This window comes from Plectropomus leopardus, chromosome 12, assembly GCF_008729295.1.
Source record: "Plectropomus leopardus isolate mb chromosome 12, YSFRI_Pleo_2.0, whole genome shotgun sequence".
Classification (NCBI taxonomy): Eukaryota; Metazoa; Chordata; class Actinopteri; order Perciformes; family Serranidae; genus Plectropomus; species Plectropomus leopardus.
This window is the reverse complement of record NC_056474.1, coordinates 3,851,401-3,869,884: the sequence shown is the minus strand read 5'-3', so window position 1 is coordinate 3,869,884 and position 18,484 is coordinate 3,851,401. Positions and strand designations below refer to the sequence as shown.

Here is an 18,484-nt window from a genome sequence, read left to right as displayed (position 1 = left end):
CCCAAAACCAGCTGAAAACACCTCCAAACAGCATAAAATAGTGTAAAAAGACACGCCATAGCATTACATTCCTAATAAATATCCCAAAACACCAAAATAATGCATGTTGAAAAAATGACCGGAAAGGCAAGGCTATAGTATGGCAAAAATGTGGAAAAAATGGCATTTCCCAAAAACAGCTGAAAACACCTCCAAACAGCATAAAATAGCGGCCAAGACACGCCTTAGTAAGGATTCTCAAAAATAGCCAAAAACACCATAATATTGGATGTTGAAAAAATGACCAAAAAAGCAAGGCTATAGTATGGCAAAAATGCCAAAAAATGGCATTTCCAAAAACCGCTGAAAACACCTCCAAACAGCATAAAAATAGTGTAAAAAGACATGCCATAGCATTACATTCCTCAAAAATATCCCAAAAAAACACCAAAATAATGCATGTTGAAAAAATGACCGAAAAAGCAAGGCTATAGTATGGCAAAAATGCCAAAAAATGGCATTTCCCAAAAACAGCTGGAAAAACACCTCTAAACAGCATAAAATAGTGTGCCAAGACACGTCTTAGTAAGGAATTTCTCAAAAATAGCCAAAAACACCATAATATTGCATGTTGAAAAAATTGACCGAAAAAGCAAGGCTATAGTATGGCAAAAATGCCAAAAAATGGCATTTCCAAAAAACAGCTGAAAACACCTCCATACAGCATAAAATAGTGTAAAAAGACACGCCATAGCATTACATTCCTTAAAAAAATATCCCAAAACACCAAAATAATGCATGTTGAAAAAATGACCGAAAAGGCAAGGCTATAGTATGGCAAAAATGCCAAAAAATGGCATTTCCCAAAAAAAGCTGAAAAACACCTCTAAACAGCATAAAATAGCGTAAAAAGACACGCCATAGCATTAAATTTCTTAAAAATAGCCAAAAACACCATAATAATGCATGTTGAAAAAATGACCAAAAAAGCAAGGCTATAGTATGGCAAAAATGTCAAAAAATGGCATTTCCCAAAAACAGCTGAAAACACCTCCAAAACAGCATAAAATAGCGTAAAAAGACACGCCTTAGTAAGGAATTTCTCAAAAATAGCCAAAAACACCATAATATTGCATGTTGAAAAAATGACCGAAAAAGCAAGGCTATAGTATGGCAAAAATGTCAAAAAATGGCATTTCCAAAAAAACAGCTGAAAACACCTCCAAACAGCATAAAATAGCATGTAAAAAGACACGCACAGCATTACATTTCTCAAAAAAGCCAAAAACACCATAATAATGCATGTTGAAAAAATGACCAAAAAAGCAAGGCTATAGTATGGCAAAAATGCCAAAAAATGGCATTTCCCAAAAACAGCTGAAAAAACACCTCCAAACAGCATAAAATAGCGTGCCAAGACACGCCTTAGCATTACATTTCTTAAAAATAGCCAAAAACACCATAATAATGCATGTTTGAAAAAAAATGACCGAAAAAGCAAGGCTATAGTATGGCAAAAATGTCAAAAAATGGCATTTCCAAAAAACAGCTGAAAACACCTCCAAACAGCATAAAATAGTGTAAAAAGACACGCCATAGCATTACATTCCTTAAAAATATCCCAAAAACACCAAAATAATGCATGTTGAAAAAATGACCGAAAAAGCAGGCTATAGTATGGCAAAAATGCCAAAAAATGGCATTTCCCAAAAAAAAGCTGAAAACACCTCCAAACAGCATAAAATAGCGTGCCAAGACACGCCTTAGTAAGGAATTTCTCAAAAAATAGCCAAAAACACCAAAATAATGCATGTTGAAAAAATGACCGAAAAAGCAAGGCTATAGTATGGCAAAAATGCCAAAAAAAAATGGCATTTTCCAAAAAAAACAGCTGAAAACACCTCCAAACAGCATAAAATAGTGTAAAAAGACACGCCATAGCATTACATTCCTTAAAAATATCCCAAAAACACCAAAATAATGCATGTTGAAAAAATGACCGAAAAAGCAAGGCTATAGTATGGCAAAAATGCCAAAAAATGGCATTTCCCAAAAACAGCTGAAAACACCTCCAAACAGCATAAAATAATAGCGTAAAAAGACACGCATAGCATTACATTTCTCAAAAATAGCCAAAAACACACAATAATAATGCATGTTGAAAAAATGACCGAAAAAAGCAAGGCTATAGTATGGCAAAAATGTCAAAAAATGGCATTTCCCAAAAACAGCTGAAAACACCTCCAAACAGCATAAAATAGCGTAAAAAGACACGCCATAGCAAGGAATTTCTCAAAAAACCCAAAAACACCATAATAATGCATGTTGAAAAAATGACCGAAAAAGCAAGGCTATAGTATGGCAAAAATGCCAAAAAATGGCATTTCCCAAAAACAGCTGAAAACACCTCCAAACAGCATAAAATAGTGTAAAAAGACACGCCATAGCATTACATTCCTTAAAAATATCCCAAAAAACACCAAAATAATGCATGTTGAAAAAAATGACCGAAAAAGCAAGGCTATAGTATGGCAAAAATGTGAAAAAAATGGCATTTCCAAAAAACAGCTGAAAACACCTCCAAACAGCATAAAATAGCGTAAAAAGACACGCCATAGCATTACATTTCTTAAAAAAAATAGCCAAAAACACCATAATAATGCATGTTGAAAAAATGACCAAAAAAGCAAGGCTATAGTATGGCAAAAATGCCAAAAAATGGCATTTCCAAAAAACAGCTGAAAACACCTCCAAACAGCATAAAATAGTGTAAAAAGACACGCCATAGCATTACATTCCTTAAAAATATCCCAAAAACACAAAATAATGCATGTTGAAAAAAATGACCGAAAAAGCAAGGCTATAGTATGGCAAAAATGCCAAAAAATGGCATTTCCCAAAAACAGCTGAAAACACCTCAAAACAGCATAAAATAGCGTAAACCAAGACACGCCTTAGTAAGGAATTCTCAAAAATAGCCAAAAACACCATAATAATGCATGTTGAAAAAATGACCAAAAAAGCAAGGCTATAGTATGGCAAAAATGCCAAAAAATGGCATTTCCAAAAAACAGTTAAAAACACCTCCAAACAGCATAAAATAGTGTAAAAAGACACGCCATAGCATTACATCATTCCTTAAAAAATATCCCAAAAACACCAAAAAATGCAAAAAAAAAAATGACCGAAAAAGCAAGCAAGGCTATAGTATGGCAAAAATGCCAAAAAATGGCATTTCCAAAAAACAGCTGAAAACACCTCCAAAACAGCATAAAATAGTGTAAAAAAGACACGCCATAGCATTACATTCCTTAAAAATAGCCAAAAACACCAAAATAATGCATGTTGAAAAAAATGAAAAAAAGCAAGGCTATAGTATGGCAAAAATGCCAAAAAATGGCATTTCCCAAAAACAGCTGAAAAACACCTCAAAACAGCATAAAATAGCGTAAAAAGACACGCCATAGCAATTACATTTCCTCAAAAATAGCCAAAAACACCATAATAATGCATGTTGAAAAAATGACCGAAAAAAAAAGCAAGGCTATAGTATGGCAAAAATGCCAAAAAATGGCATTTCCAAAAAAGCTGGAAAACACCTCCAAACAGCATAAAATAGTGTAAAAAGACACGCCATAGCATTACATTCCTTAAAAATATCCAAAAAAACACCAAAATAATGCATGTTGAAAAAATGACCGAAAAAGCAAGGCTATAGTATGGCAAAAATGCCAAAAAATGGCATTTCCCAAAAAACAGCTGAAAACACCTCCAAACAGCATAAAATAGCGTGTAAAAAGACACGCCATAGCATTACATTTCCTTAAAAATATCCCAAAAACACCATAATAATGCATGTTGAAAAAATGACCGAAAAAGCAAGGCTATAGTATGGCAAAAATGCCAAAAAATGGCATTTTCCAAAAACAGCTGAAAAACACCTCCAAACACAGCATAAAATAGTAAAAAAGACACGCCATAGCATTACATTCCTTAAAAATATCCCAAAACACCAAAATAATGCATGTTGAAAAAATGACCGAAAAAGCAAGGCTATAGTATGGCAAAAATGTCAAAAAATGGCATTTCCCAAAAACAGCTGAAAAACACCTCCAAACAGCATAAAATAGCGTAAAAAGACACGCCATAGCATTACATTTCTCAAAAAATAGCCAAAAAACACCATAATAATGCATGTTGAAAAAAAATGACCAAAAAAGCAAGGCTATAGTATGGCAAAAATGTCAAAAAATGGCATTTCCAAAAAAACAGCTGGAAAAACACCTCCAAACAGCATAAAATAGTGTAAAAAGACACGCCATAGCATTACATTCCTCAAAAAATATCCCAAAACACCAAAAATAATGCATGTTGAAAAAATGACCGAAAAAGCAAGGCTATAGTATGGCAAAAATGCCAAAAAATGGCATTTCCCAAAAACAGCAGCTGAAAACACCTCCAAACAGCAAAATAGCGTGCCAAGACACGCCATAGTAATTACATTTCTCAAAAATAGCCAAAAACACCATAATAATGCATGTTGAAAAAATGACCGAAAAAGCAAGGCTATAGTATGGCAAAAATGCCAAAAAATGGCATTTCCAAAAAAAACAGCTGGAACACCTCCAAACAGCATAAAATAGTGTAAAAAGACACGCCATAGCATTACATTCCTTAAAAATATCCCAAAACACCAAAATAATGCATGTTGAAAAAAATGACCGAAAAAAGCAAGGCTATAGTATGGCAAAAATGCCAAAAAATGGCATTTCCCAAAAAACAGCTGAAAACACCTCAAAACAGCATAAAATAGCGTAAACCAAGACACGCCTTAGTAAGGAACATTTCTCAAAAATAGCCAAAAACACCATAATAATGCATGTTGAAAAAATGACCAAAAAAGCAAGGCTATAGTATGGCAAAAATGCCAAAAAATGGCATTTCCAAAAAACAGTTGAAAACACCTCCAAACAGCATAAAATAGTGTAAAAAGACACGCCATAGCATTACATTCCTTAAAAATATCCCAAAAACACCAATAATAATGCATGTTGAAAAAATGACCGAAAAAGCAAGGCTATAGTATGGCAAAAATGCCAAAAAATGGCATTTCCCAAAAACAGCTGAAAACACCTCCTCAAAACAGCATAAAAAAAGCGTAAAAAAGACACGCCATAGCATTACATTTCTCAAAAATATATCCCAAAAACACCATAATAATGCATGTTGAAAAAATGACCAAAAAAGCAAGGCTATAGTATGGCAAAAATGTCAAAAAATGGCATTTTCCAAAAACAGCTGAAAACACCTCCAAACAGCATAAAATAGTGTAAAAAAGACACGCCATAGCATTACATTCCTTAAAAAATAGCCAAAAAACACCAAATAATGCATGTTGAAAAAATGACCGAAAAAGCAAGGCTATAGTATGGCAAAAATGCCAAAAAAAAAATGGCATTTCCCAAAAACAGCTGAAAACACCTCCAAACAGCATAAAATAGCGTAAAAAGACACGCCTTAGCATTACATTCTCTAAAAAAATAGCCAAAAACACCATAATAATGCATGTTGAAAAAAATGACCAAAAAAGCAAGGCTATAGTATGGCAAAAATGCCCAAAAAATGGCATTTCCAAAAAACAGCTGAAAACACCTCCAAACAGCATAAAATAGTGTAAAAAGACACGCCATAGCATTACATTCCTTAAAAAATATCCCAAAAACACCAAAATAATGCATGTTGAAAAAAATGACCGAAAAAGCAAGGCTATAGTATGGCAAAAATGCCAAAAAATGGCATTTCCCAAAAACAGCTGAAAAACACCTCCAAACAGCATAAAATAAGCGTGCCAAGACACGCCTTAGTAAGGAATTTCTCAAAAATAGCCAAAAACACCATAATATTGCATGTTGAAAAAATGACCGAAAAAGCAAGGCTATAGTATGGCAAAAATGTCAAAAAATGGCATTTCCCAAAAACAGCTGAAAACACCTCCAAAACGCATGAAAAAGCGTGCCAAGACACGCCTTAGTAAGGAATTTCTCAAAAATAGCCAAAAACACCATAATATTGCATGTTGAAAAAATGACCGAAAAAGCAAGGCTATAGTATGGCAAAAATGTCAAAAAATGGCATTTCCCAAAAACAGCTGGAGACACCTCGAAACAGCATAAAATAGTGTAAAAACACACGCCATAGCATTACATTCCACAAAAATAGCCAAAACACACGTTTTGACAACACTATCTTTTAACGTTTAGTGCTACTTTGGACCACATACTATATATGTTTATGCTATTTTGATGGACATACTTAACCATGACTTTTTTGTGCCATTTTTGACAACATTTTAATGACAGACTTCTAATGACATTCTACATGATAACTTTTTTTTTAAACATAATATTACATACTATCACATTTAACTACATGTTATATTTTGTTTTGTTTTTTTTTACATGTTATGCAATAGCATGTTCTCCACATATTTTGACATACTAAATGATGACATATTTTCAATAAGCTCTACTAAGACTTGTTTTCATTTTTCAGATATACTACATTATTACATTTTATCCACATATCATATCATTTCTTTAAAACCTTTTATGGTATTTTCTCAACTTTTTTTTGAAAAACTACACTAGGACATTTTTAAGACAGAGTATACTATGACTTTTTCACTTTTTTGGACAAGCTATACTATAACTTTTATTACAAGCTATAATATGATATTTGCAACAATCTATACTTCCTTTGTTTTGATCATCTCACAACATTTCTTTGAATCTTTGACATGTTGTACTCTGACTTTTTTTATGGCGTTTTTGAATAGCTATACTATGACTTTTTTTTTTACTTTGTTGGCATACTAAATTATGACTATTTTTGACAACATCTACTATGACTGTTCTCCTTTTCTCCTGGAATTTTATTTATCAGCTGCCTGAATATATTCAAAGTTTTAATCTTTCTTATCAGCTGGACGTGCTGTTATGAATTTCTATCCACTCGAAGCGACTGTATATGGAGCTCTGCCTCAGAAACTCTTAGTGATGGAGCTCGTTGGTGAGCTAATGATGATGTTTTACATTCAGCTCCAGTGTCTTACCTGCAGAAGTCAGGGGCAACCATGCCGTAGACATTGATCCTATCGCACAGCTCCAGGGCGATGGTCATAGTGAACCAGCCGGTGCTCAGCCACGAGTTTGATATCCTTCTGCAGAGGAGAGGAGGAGGGGGAGAAGAGGACAGTTAGACGGATTTCATGCGTGGGAGATCACAAGGATGAAAAATGTACCATATTTGATTTTTTTAGAATGTGATTAACTGGGAAAGATAATCAGAAAATCTCACATCGGCGTAATATGGCAGAATAAAGATTTATCTAAATCCAGAGGTCGATTTTCTGGCCTGGAAGATCATTCAAGTTCCCTCGTTGCTTCATTAAAATACAGATCCATCCTACATATCGACTGATACAAATGAACCCTGTCAAATAATCAAACCCTTAATCAGAAAAGAGTCTTGGTGTGCATGTAGTGCAGATAGTTGGAATGACAAAGCTTCGGCTGCTGAATGATCTGCCTGCTTTCACACTGCAGTTTGTCTTTTTGTCACGCCAGAAAAGAAATGAGCAATAATTACAGTTTTCTGAGTTTTCTTATGACAGAAATATGAAATGATATTTTCATTCAGTTAGAAAATCTCTCTAAATCTAAATGTCCATCAGAGCAGTCTCTCATAGGGTTGCCATCTGATGAAAAACATTAGAGTCAGACTACCATACATTTTTTAAGAATCCCTTGTTGGTTTTGAACAGACTGAACGGGCTCCAGAGTTATCAAATTTGCACCACTTCTAAAAAAAAAGACCACGGAAAAATTCAGTTTAAAGTGAAAAAACTTCAACTAAGTAAAATGACTAAAATTTTGATACTTTCATTCTGGTGGTTTCGACACTAATTTAAAATAAGCCCTAATGAAAGTTAACTAAAATGTGCTGTAATGAGAACATAATAAAATATGAAACACACTGAAATGTTTATCAGATGCTTCTTTCATGCTGCAGCATAAAAAATACTGAATATCTTTCAAAGTCACCTTGGGAGGACTGCTTTTTTTACACTTATGCCAACATGTGTACAGGATGTGTTTTGTGGACCTGATGATTAACTGGCTGTAAACCACATTAATGGCCTAATGAAATAATAAATCACAGAAACGGTTTTATGTGTTTTTGCCCGTTAGTGAAGCAAGGGCACTGATGTTCAGTCCACCACTTTGGCCCAGACTGAATTACCTGCACAGCTATTGGAAATATTGCCATTAAAATTTATACTGACATTTGTGGTTCCCCGTTGATGCATTTTGATGATTTTGGTGATCCCCTTACTTTTTGTCTGGATGGCAGCATGCAAGGCCAGCCTTATAAACGCAAAACTCCATGAGTGAGTGAGTGATGGAGTAGCTGAAGTTGCAACATTGCTAAGCGTGACTGACAGTGTAACATGGTTGCATGGTGGAAACAGCGAGCTAGACAGCTACTTAGCCATCTGCAGCTGTTATGGACGAGGAGAGAAAGGGTCACCTCATCAGTTCGTCTGAGGAAAAGCTCTGTTTGTAAGACAAGAGCCCGGTATTTATTTAACTTAACTGATACGTCTCACAGTGTCTGAACGGGTGACGCTGCTGTTAGAAAGAGAAGAAGAAAATCAGACACTGAAACTGAGGTGAATATTACGTGTTACAGTGTTGGATTGGGTGGCGCCACAATTACAGAATTCAGCAGCGATATGATAATTCACAAACTCTCCAGTTGTCATGGATACCTTGTACAAAAAACAACTAGGCAACATTTTTTAAGTCTGGAGTAGAGATACACACCAAAACGTATTACTCATATTTATGGTCTCACGAAGAGCCGCGCCTTCTTTTAAACTATATGAAAGTCTTTGATGTTAACCCTTTTAAACCTGAATTGACATCAGTTTTCTTGTGCTGCATTCAGGTGACTTTTACATACAAGCTGTTTAACCCTTTCAAACCTGAGAAAACTGATTCCATATATTCTGAAAACATGGTGGAAAAAGCCAGAAATGGTAAGAAACGTTCTACAAATGTTTAGTTTTTCGCTAATTTCTTGCTGTTTCAGCCGTATGTTGTTAAGTTTGTTATTATCTTTTTCCCTTGTTTTTGAAAGAAATCAAACCAATTTGTTCAGGTTTCAAAGGATTAACAGGTTTTTGGAAATGCACAAATATTAAAGAGCTGATCTTCTCAAGACAGCTGAAGGAAAATAAGAGGGAAGCTGTGTCCACATGGTCCAGAAAGTTTACCACTAGTTGGAAACTTTGATGCAAAATGGCAACATGACAAGCAGCTCCAGATGTTTTTACGTGATTAATGACACGTTAGGGCACGTTATTTGGAGTATGCACGGCTGCATGCAAACAGAAATATCAGAGGATTACTGTACGAATACTGTTTGCAAGCATGGCCGCTAGCTCTGGTTTTCACAAAGCTGCAGGGACAGAAAACTTTGTGATGTTGATCTCTGGCTCACTGGCCTGTGGCCACGTTTCTCATCACTGCCGAGCACAGTGGGGGGTTTCGCTGTTATGGTCCAAAGCATCATTGGAACAATCATTATTCATCAAATCAATTTCTGAAATTAGTTTGAGTGTTAAAAAAAAAACAAAGAAAAAACTGTATCACAACTTGTTTCTCTCGCACCCAGCGTGAAAATATTCCTGTATGAGCCGATGTTACACAATTATTCAGCAGGGATAAATTTGAATCCTTCAGCTGAATCAGGCACAGCTGTGTATCTCATCACGCTCACACTGCTGCACAGCTGAACCTCGTCTCGACTGGGATTGTGACTGGTGACCAGCGGATGTGTTCATGCATCAGTTATCAGGTGCATTTTAAGATGGGCCAAATATGGTGGAGAGACTGCAAGACGAATACAAGTAAACCCTGCAACCTTTATTATAACTGCTTCAACATCATCAGTCATTTATGAGAGAAAATAAATTAGCAATGAGGGGAAAACTAAATGAGTTCTACTTAACTTCCTCATTCAATAATTAAAGTAGTGCCATCTGTAGTATTCTATCATCAGTAAATCATTGCCACATTAACTCTAATACCTTAGCATAAGGCTGACTCACAGATTACATTTTATTTTGCATGAGGCCCAGCTGAGTTCTGCAGAAAATGGGCCAGGACAAGAAAGAGCACATAGAGAATAAAAAAGAGATTGCTTTATGGTACAGAGCCAAAACTTTCAGAGTTCTCTGCTTTCTCAGATGACAGAAGAAGTAAAAATCACTTTTGACAGGAGCTGCAGGGCAGGACATTATGGGCTGGCATGTAATCCTACTGTCATTTTATAATGAACTTAATGGAAAACTAATTCTGCATTTTTTTTTTTTTTTTTTTGCAATACAATGTTAAAAATAGATGCATCAGACTCGGGACTTCTACTTAAGTCAGACTTCAACACAAGACAACAGTCATATTTAGCAAATATAATGTTTACCACCAATATATATATATATATATATTTTTTTTTTCTGTTATCTGGTCATAAATCAAGTGTTGGACAAATTGATATTAGGGGAGATATACTGAAAATATTTGATGTCTTGCAGCTTGTCCCGCGTGAGATGTTTAAAATGACTATATTGCAGACATCAAGTATAAATTCTAATTATTATTTAAGCCACCGACATGACACTGGCTTCGGCATTTTGGCTCTCTTGCTCTCACAGACACACAAAAAAAGACTCAAACGTTATACGTCACACACACTCCTTTGCCAATTCAGACAACACACTCCTGAGCGACAGTGTTCGAGTCGGAGTGTGTTTTTGTGTCTGTACGGCTCCAAAATGAGATTATTTAGTCGCATTTTGCAACAATGCAGCATCAGTGCAGCTTGCAAATATTACTATCAGTCTGTTTCCTGCTCACTGTGAATAAATCTTCCAATCATCCAACCATCCGTAGAGTCACGCCACTGGAATGACTGTAAAGTATATTTCCATCTTTCTTCGGCTTTAACCCCTTTAACGTTTTAAAATAAGTCCAAACATTTCTGTGGTCATCATATTCTTAAATAATGTGAACAAGAGTGAGGAGGCAGAGGATCAAACTCGCTTAAGGGCAGTTTGACAGGATCTCGTGATCTCTCAACCAGCTCGTCACCCTGCTGCTTTCAGTGAGCTCGTTACTGCTTCTCATCAGTACCCACACACCAGCATCCACAGCAGCGGAGGTTTTTAACTTGGCGAGACAGAAAAACAAAGCGCCGGCCTGATAAGGAAAGACTTGACAAGGCAGCAACCAGGCAGACACCTCGACACCCTGCTTGCCTCCGGCGGATGAGGGTGACACATATTTGGAGTGGACGGTTTACCTGGTTGTTTGAAAAGGTGTTTTTCTTATTTTCTCTCATAAAGAGCAGGTAGGGGAGGGATAAACATAAGGTAGAAATTCTTACATAAAAAGCCTGTTAAGCATTGTTTTTTTAATATTTCCATTGCTTGAAAACATTGGAATAGAAACAACTTCCTTGAAGGCTGGGAAGTGTGAGGAAATGTTCAGGGGGACGTTACAAACAGGACCAAACAGTGTCATGGACACAACGGTTCTGTTTGAAACTGCACACTAACATACTATGCATACCAACTTTGATGTAAAATAAAGTATGTAGTGTGTTACAACTGCATAATATTTGGAGCTCAACAAATGCCTAAATGTACACTAGATTAGAAAAAAATTTCTGTGCATGAAACGAAAGCTCAATGGACTTAATCGTCCCAAAATGACTCACGGCTCTTCAGACTGCAGGTGGACAGTGGTCAAATAAAATCAGTGAGAAAAATTCAAGCAGCCCGCACATCCGAGTGATAAAAACTAGGTGCTGGACCAAGTAAAAATAGACATGAAAGAATAAATAAAGTGCACACACTTGTACACGCTCCTACGAAAATGTATTCGATTACCGCCGCACGTGTGACATTTCGGGCAACAGCCCTCCCTCAGACGATGTCTGTCTCATGTTTCAGGAAGGGTCGATGCCCGAAACGTCACACGCGTGGAGGTAATCAAATAATAATACTAATGTGGACTTCATGTATTTTTTCAGATAAAATCATTACAAATGATAACGAGTGATATTGAGGTACAGTAAAGACGAAACGCGTGGGAGCTCCTGTAACGAAAACATAATAAACACTAAAATATTCACTAATTTGAATTTACTTTCAAATACAACAGGTAAAATAATAAATTCAATGACCTACAACAACAATGCATCTACAAATGGTCACTTCCTGCCGTTTTACTGTCTTGCCACACAACCCCAAACCTCCCGAATCAATCTGTCTGCACAGCACTGAGTGACAGCGTGATGAATAGCGACGACGCACTTTTGTCCGACTTTCATCTTTATTAGAGTCTGTCCAGGCGACAAACAACAGTGCCGACCCAAAGTGATGCTATCGCAGCCGCAGCACAGACTTCTCATTTTCATTTAATTACGACAGGACCCAGGTTGTCTGGAACATGTTGATTTGTTGTGATATGCAAACACAGCCACCAGGCTTTCCTATGACAACACACACACACACACACACACACACACACACACACACACACACATTTTGTAAATTAGAAAACTTTCAAAGTTCAAAGCACGACGTTTTGTCATCACACAGTCTGCGGTGGATGCGCCGAGGTCTTAGTCAGGAGGTATGCAGCCAATCTCACTTAAGAAGTCTTCCTCATTTCTTTGTTTCTGAACATGCTGATGAATAATGTGGTGTGAAATGTCAAGCTCTTAGCTTCAATGGCTGTCTTTAAAAAGGACTGGAAGCAAGCTGTGAGTGGGCAGACGGATTTATCCTTGCGAAACAGAACGGTGTTTACACAGTTTGGTATTGAAAAGCTTGCAAAAGCGCCCAGTTAATGAGGAGTTTATTTGTGTGTTCATCCTTGAGTCTTAAAATCTATTTTTTTCTATTAAAAAGTGAGATTATTTCTTTAGTTTGCATTTAATAAAAGCAGATAACTGTTTTCAATACAATGGCAAGAAAACAAGTTGATTTGCATTGAAAAAAATAGAACACACACACCCTGCAGGCACATACACGCTCTATTTACTCTGACAAAAATAATGCCATAGATTCAAATTAGTCAAGAAGTGTTTATCTCTCTAATTATGAAAACGGGAGCTGATTACAGAAAGTGAACTGTGCTGCTCTTTGGGTTTTTGTTGTTGCATCGCATTCATTTCTAAAGAGCACATGTATTGTCACTGAGTTTAGTATAATGGTTGTTGTGTAACCGGTGAGAGGTAAAGGTCACACGAAGGTGCGATGAGGTGCAATTAGTTGAAGCAGAAACACCTGTTGAACATCATTATCTGTGTTCTCTAGAGGACACGTAGCTGAAACATATTAGCTCTATTTCTGTTGTGAGTTCTTTTGCTTCTAAAAGTAGAAACACCAGCAGGCACATATACAGTGTACGCTTTATTTACACCTGACACCTTTAATGACTGCAGCGATTTAAAGTTGTTTGGTGCTGATTACTGATTGAAGGACCTTCACTTCTGTAGCCACTTGACTTTCTGTCTGATCACAGCTCCCGGTCCTGTTGCATCACTTTCTCTTTGCATTTCTCCGGGGTGAAAACAGCGGCACTAAAGCTGCCATTTCTCTTGTTTGCAATCTCTTTTAAATGCATGTTTTTTCTTCTGTTGTTTATTCCTCTTATTATTATTATAATAATTATTATTATATGTACTTTCTGATGTTGCTTCTCTTTGAGCAGCAGACTTTCTTTCCTGCTTGAGTTTGGTTTGTTTTTTGTTTCTATTTCATCTAATTTTCTATAATATTCCTGCCTCTAAACATAGTTGTGGGGCTACTTGTTTTTCATTTCATCCCATTAATTGCTACTGAAGATAATGAGGATTTATAACCTTGGCTCATTAAAAAGCTTAATTTTGCTGTTAAATTTTACCACCAAAAAATGTCAGTATATCAAAGAATATTTTAATATCTTACTGTCCTTTTCTGCTGTGATGAGCCAGACACCTAAGTGGTTCACCTCACTTATTTTGGCTGATTACACCACTTTGAAAGTCTGTGTGGGCATACGCAGACTGTAATTTGTAGTTTCCTGCCAGATGTAGAACAAATTTTAACTGAATTTCCAAAAACAATTGCTTCCTTACGGTTGTTTGCCTCCACAAACCAGTGAAGTTGCTGTTACAGTTTACATCAATGCCTAAGAAAACACTATTTCTTCACTCACATCTTCCCCCGGCAGCACATAAAATCCATACAGCACAGTTTCACCATTAGTGTCACCAATGCAGCATCTGACCAAATATCTCCTTTCTGTTCCTGAGTTATCAGGCTGAATGGCCACGAAAGAGTTTTTGCAGAACATGATGTCACAGTAAAGGTAACATTTGACCTTTTCGATACACAATGTCATCACTTCTTCTGTTTGACATTTTTGTGACATTTTGTTGTAATAAGTATATAGATTACTGAGTTACAGCCCGAACATGTTTGACCTTTGACTACAAAATTCTAATCAGTTCATCGTTGAGTCCAAGTGGACGTTTGTGCCAAATCTGGAGAAAATCCCTCAGGTCCTTCTTGAGATATTGTGTTCATGACAATGGGATGGATGCAAAATCGTGGTGACCTTGACCTTTGACCTATGGCCACCAAAATCTAGGCAATTCATCCTTGTGTGGACATTTATACAAAATTTGAAAAAAACAACAACAAAAAAAACAAAACATCAAGGCATTTTTGAAATATCATGTTCACAAGAATGAGGCAGAAAAGGTCACAATGACCTTGATATCTGATCACCAAAATTTAATCAGTTTATCGTTAAGTCCAAGTTGACATTTGGCAAAGCATAATACCTGTTACAGCACCATATACGTCTGTAGGCAGCAGTCGCTACAATTTGTCTTCGGTATCTGCCAGCTATATGGATACATTACATTTGAACATTATGCAAGGTCTGATTGACTGCGACCTCTTACTGCCAAAATCTAATCAGTTCACTGTTGAGTCCAAATAAACGTTTGTGCCAAATTTGAAAAAATAAATCAATGAAGATGTTCTTAAGATATTGTGTTTACAAGAATGAGACATACAGGTTCACAGTGACCTTTGATCTTCAACCATTAAAATCAACCCAGTGCATTGTTGAGTCCAAGTGAATAAAAATTCCAAATTTGAATAAATTCAGCGGAAGCAATCTTGTGATATCACATTCACGAGAATGGGACAGACAGACAATTCAAAAACATAATGCCTCCTGCTACTGCAACAGTGCTGTGGAGGAATAATAAAACTAGCCCATACTTTAATAATAAGCATCTGGATCTGCTTTCTTCCACAGGTGCATGCAGCTCATCATTCGTACACTGCTGCTTCCTACAAAATCAAGCCCTTTTAGGTGACACACTATGTTTTTAGGGAGTCCTTGTAAGGTTTCTGTTCTGGTCAATTGTTCAACTGCAGCTGTTGCATATTGGGCCTGTGGCTTCTCTTATCCTCTTTTTGACCTTTTAAGTCACTGCAGATTAGTTTTCCAGGATTGCCGAGGCTTTAGTTGGCATGCAGCAGGTAGATTTGCTGTTAAAGGGATCGACCTGTGATCTTTTGATAACCTGCCAACAACACGTTTTATTCAAGCAAACTACATCCCCGCTCGGCCCAGACGTATCAAGTAAAACCTAACAGTGCAACACAGTGGGACTGTTAGCGATTACAACAAAGGATTACAGGAACATAAAATACGGCGGAGGAAAAAAAAGTTATTTCAAAAGCTAATTTGCCTTTAATCACCGGTTGAGGCTCATCCCGGCTTGGCAATTTAACACAGAGGATGCAGAGGGACAGCTGTTTTTCATTGCTCCTCTGCCAGTGTTATTAAAATGGGTGGATGTGACAACATCCCACACCATCTTAATTACCTTTACTGAAACCGCATAACCTATAATTACAATTACAGGCTTGCAGGGTTGCCGATTGCACAGTTGATTACCCAGAAACTCTGCTATTAACGTTGCTTACACAGGCTCCTAATCCCCAAACACAATAATGATTTTATAAACTAGTTAAAAATATTTCATACATTTAGATTCCTTGAAAAACTTCGATCCAACATTAGAATGATGTTGAAGCAATACTTTGAAGCTTCCTTTCTCTGCCTTCCCACGCTCCACAGAGCAGAAATGACCTCATATAAGCCTCACAGATATTAATGCCTAATGCTATCAAAGGATAACAGTACATCACAAGCCGCTCGCTCACTGTAAACATTTACCATGATTGTAGGCGCAGATCCTGAAGGATGGATGTCTGAGCTACTCACCAAATCCTCGACTCAGCAATTTCCCCCCTGACATCTATCTTTAAGCTGGAGTCAGATTCAGTCTCCACCGACACCGCGGACAAAGAGAGAGAGGGACACACAAACTGAGTGAGTGAGTGTGTGTGTGTGTGTGTGTGTGTTTGTTGGGCAGCCTTTTCATTAAGCATTTATGGCCACGGGACTGAGCACTCAGCTTGGACTCATTAAATTTGAGTCCTTTAACACTGCTCGGCTCGAGAGGAGTTGCAGACACAAATACTCAAATAGACTTTCTAAACCATTTGTACATCACACATTAACGAAAGGAGATTTCTTTTTCTGTTTGCAAGCAACGATATTATTTCACTTTCAGCTTTCACTTTGAAACGTTTCTAGTGGCGATGCATTCAAGTAGCTGCGGGACCCTCCAAAATCACACATTTTCATTAAACCAGAATTTACTTAGCGACGCCTTTAGAGCTTCATTATGAAAACTACACAGACTGTGAATGCACCAGCGTGTTTTAGGACAGCCAACTCTCATATCTTTGTTTTAGTAGTCTTCCTACCAAGACTGAATGTGCTGTATTACCAACGGTTAGCGCCGGTATGCTATGTAAATACAAACACAGTACTACACATTCACAACCATGCATGGAAGATGACGGATTATCTGGTTTAATCTCTTTCTGCGGTGTCCCCTGTGTGTGAACACCAGTGTCTACAATTTGTTTACACGTGGAACAAGTTCATTATTCAACAAAAGTGAGGACTGTATCACACAAATGAGGGTCTCAAAATTCCTCCTTGATTCTTATTAAAACCAAATACACAATCTGGACTGACAGGACATTTACAGATATTTAATTCATCAAATGAAAGCTGATTTTCAGAATGTTTTGAAATAAAAGAAAGGGATACTTGCCGACTGTCAGCCAGTTTTGTACCATAACCAGGTGGGTAGATCTAACTAGTTCCATCTAACTAGGGCACATATCTCCCTGTTTCCTCCCCCAGCGAATGATGCAAAATGTGTCATCTGGTGAAGTTTCCAACATCTTCTGTTCTCATAACAAGTCTTCACATATTGCCACTTTGGGGTGGACTTCCGTGTTTACACATTATGCTCTAGGTATCCTTCTGCATCTGCTGCTGAAATTCTGGGATGCCACCAGTGATGTCAACAAAAGCGCATTGTGGGACTACGCAGCACGTGGTTATTTTTAGGCAACAAGGCACATGGCAACCGATGTCAGGATTTCAGCAAATGCACATGCTGGCATGGACGGTTAGGTTTAGTCAAAAGAGGCACAAATTAAGGTGTAGAAAGACCCCCCCCCATTATATTCAGATGGGAAGCAAACACTGTACTCTAACATGAAAGTCTGGGGTTTGTTGGATCCATCCACTGCCCCTCCTGACTGCTCTATAGGGACCTTTGTGCTTCTGATATTGAGCTGTTAGTGGAGGCAACCTGACGCCGTCCAGCAGCGTAACATTGCAGATGCGACTGGTTCCGTCAGGCTGTGTTTTTAACTGATGGCGACCATCTGCACATCATGCTGACGATGTCAAGCGGCGTTTCAAGTGGATGCGTCAGGTGGCTTTTGGCATTGTGATCCTATGCTTAAAGCACTGCAAAGGCAGCAGTATTTTGACAACTCCAGAATGAGAACTGGCTGGAGTCTCGCTGGCTCTCGGGCTCTTGCTCACAATACAGGCTGTACTTCCACATTTTCGTACTGCTCGCCAACCATGCTGCCACCACAGACACAAAGAGAACAGAAGTGGATCATGAGAGAGACACGCTCCTTCCTCTCTCTCAAACTCAGACTAAACTCTGATCAAGAAGTAAAACTAAGCAGCACTGATCAAAAACACATGATTATGTTATTATATTGCCTATTTTTCACCAAAAATGTGTTTAGAGACATATTTTAGTGAACTGTTTGGCTGTAACAGCAATAGTTTGTGAACAGGAAGTGATCAAATTGAAAAACTAAGTAGCGCTGATCAAATATAACAAAGATTCTGTTATAGTGTAGCCTATTTCTTGCCTAAAATGTTTTCAGAATTATATTTTAGTGTACCATTTGGCAGTA

General features: G+C 37.3%; 1 protein-coding gene across 1 annotated transcript in view; it reads right to left on the bottom strand.

The window, feature by feature from the left end:
• The window catches only part of st6galnac5a (ST6 (alpha-N-acetyl-neuraminyl-2,3-beta-galactosyl-1,3)-N-acetylgalactosaminide alpha-2,6-sialyltransferase 5a), a 66,486-nt gene that overhangs the window by 7,985 nt on the left and 40,017 nt on the right, over nt 1-18,484 (bottom strand). Inside the window, 1 exon segment of the mRNA XM_042498198.1 lies at nt 7,091-7,198. Coding sequence (XP_042354132.1) covers nt 7,091-7,198 — 108 coding nt within the window.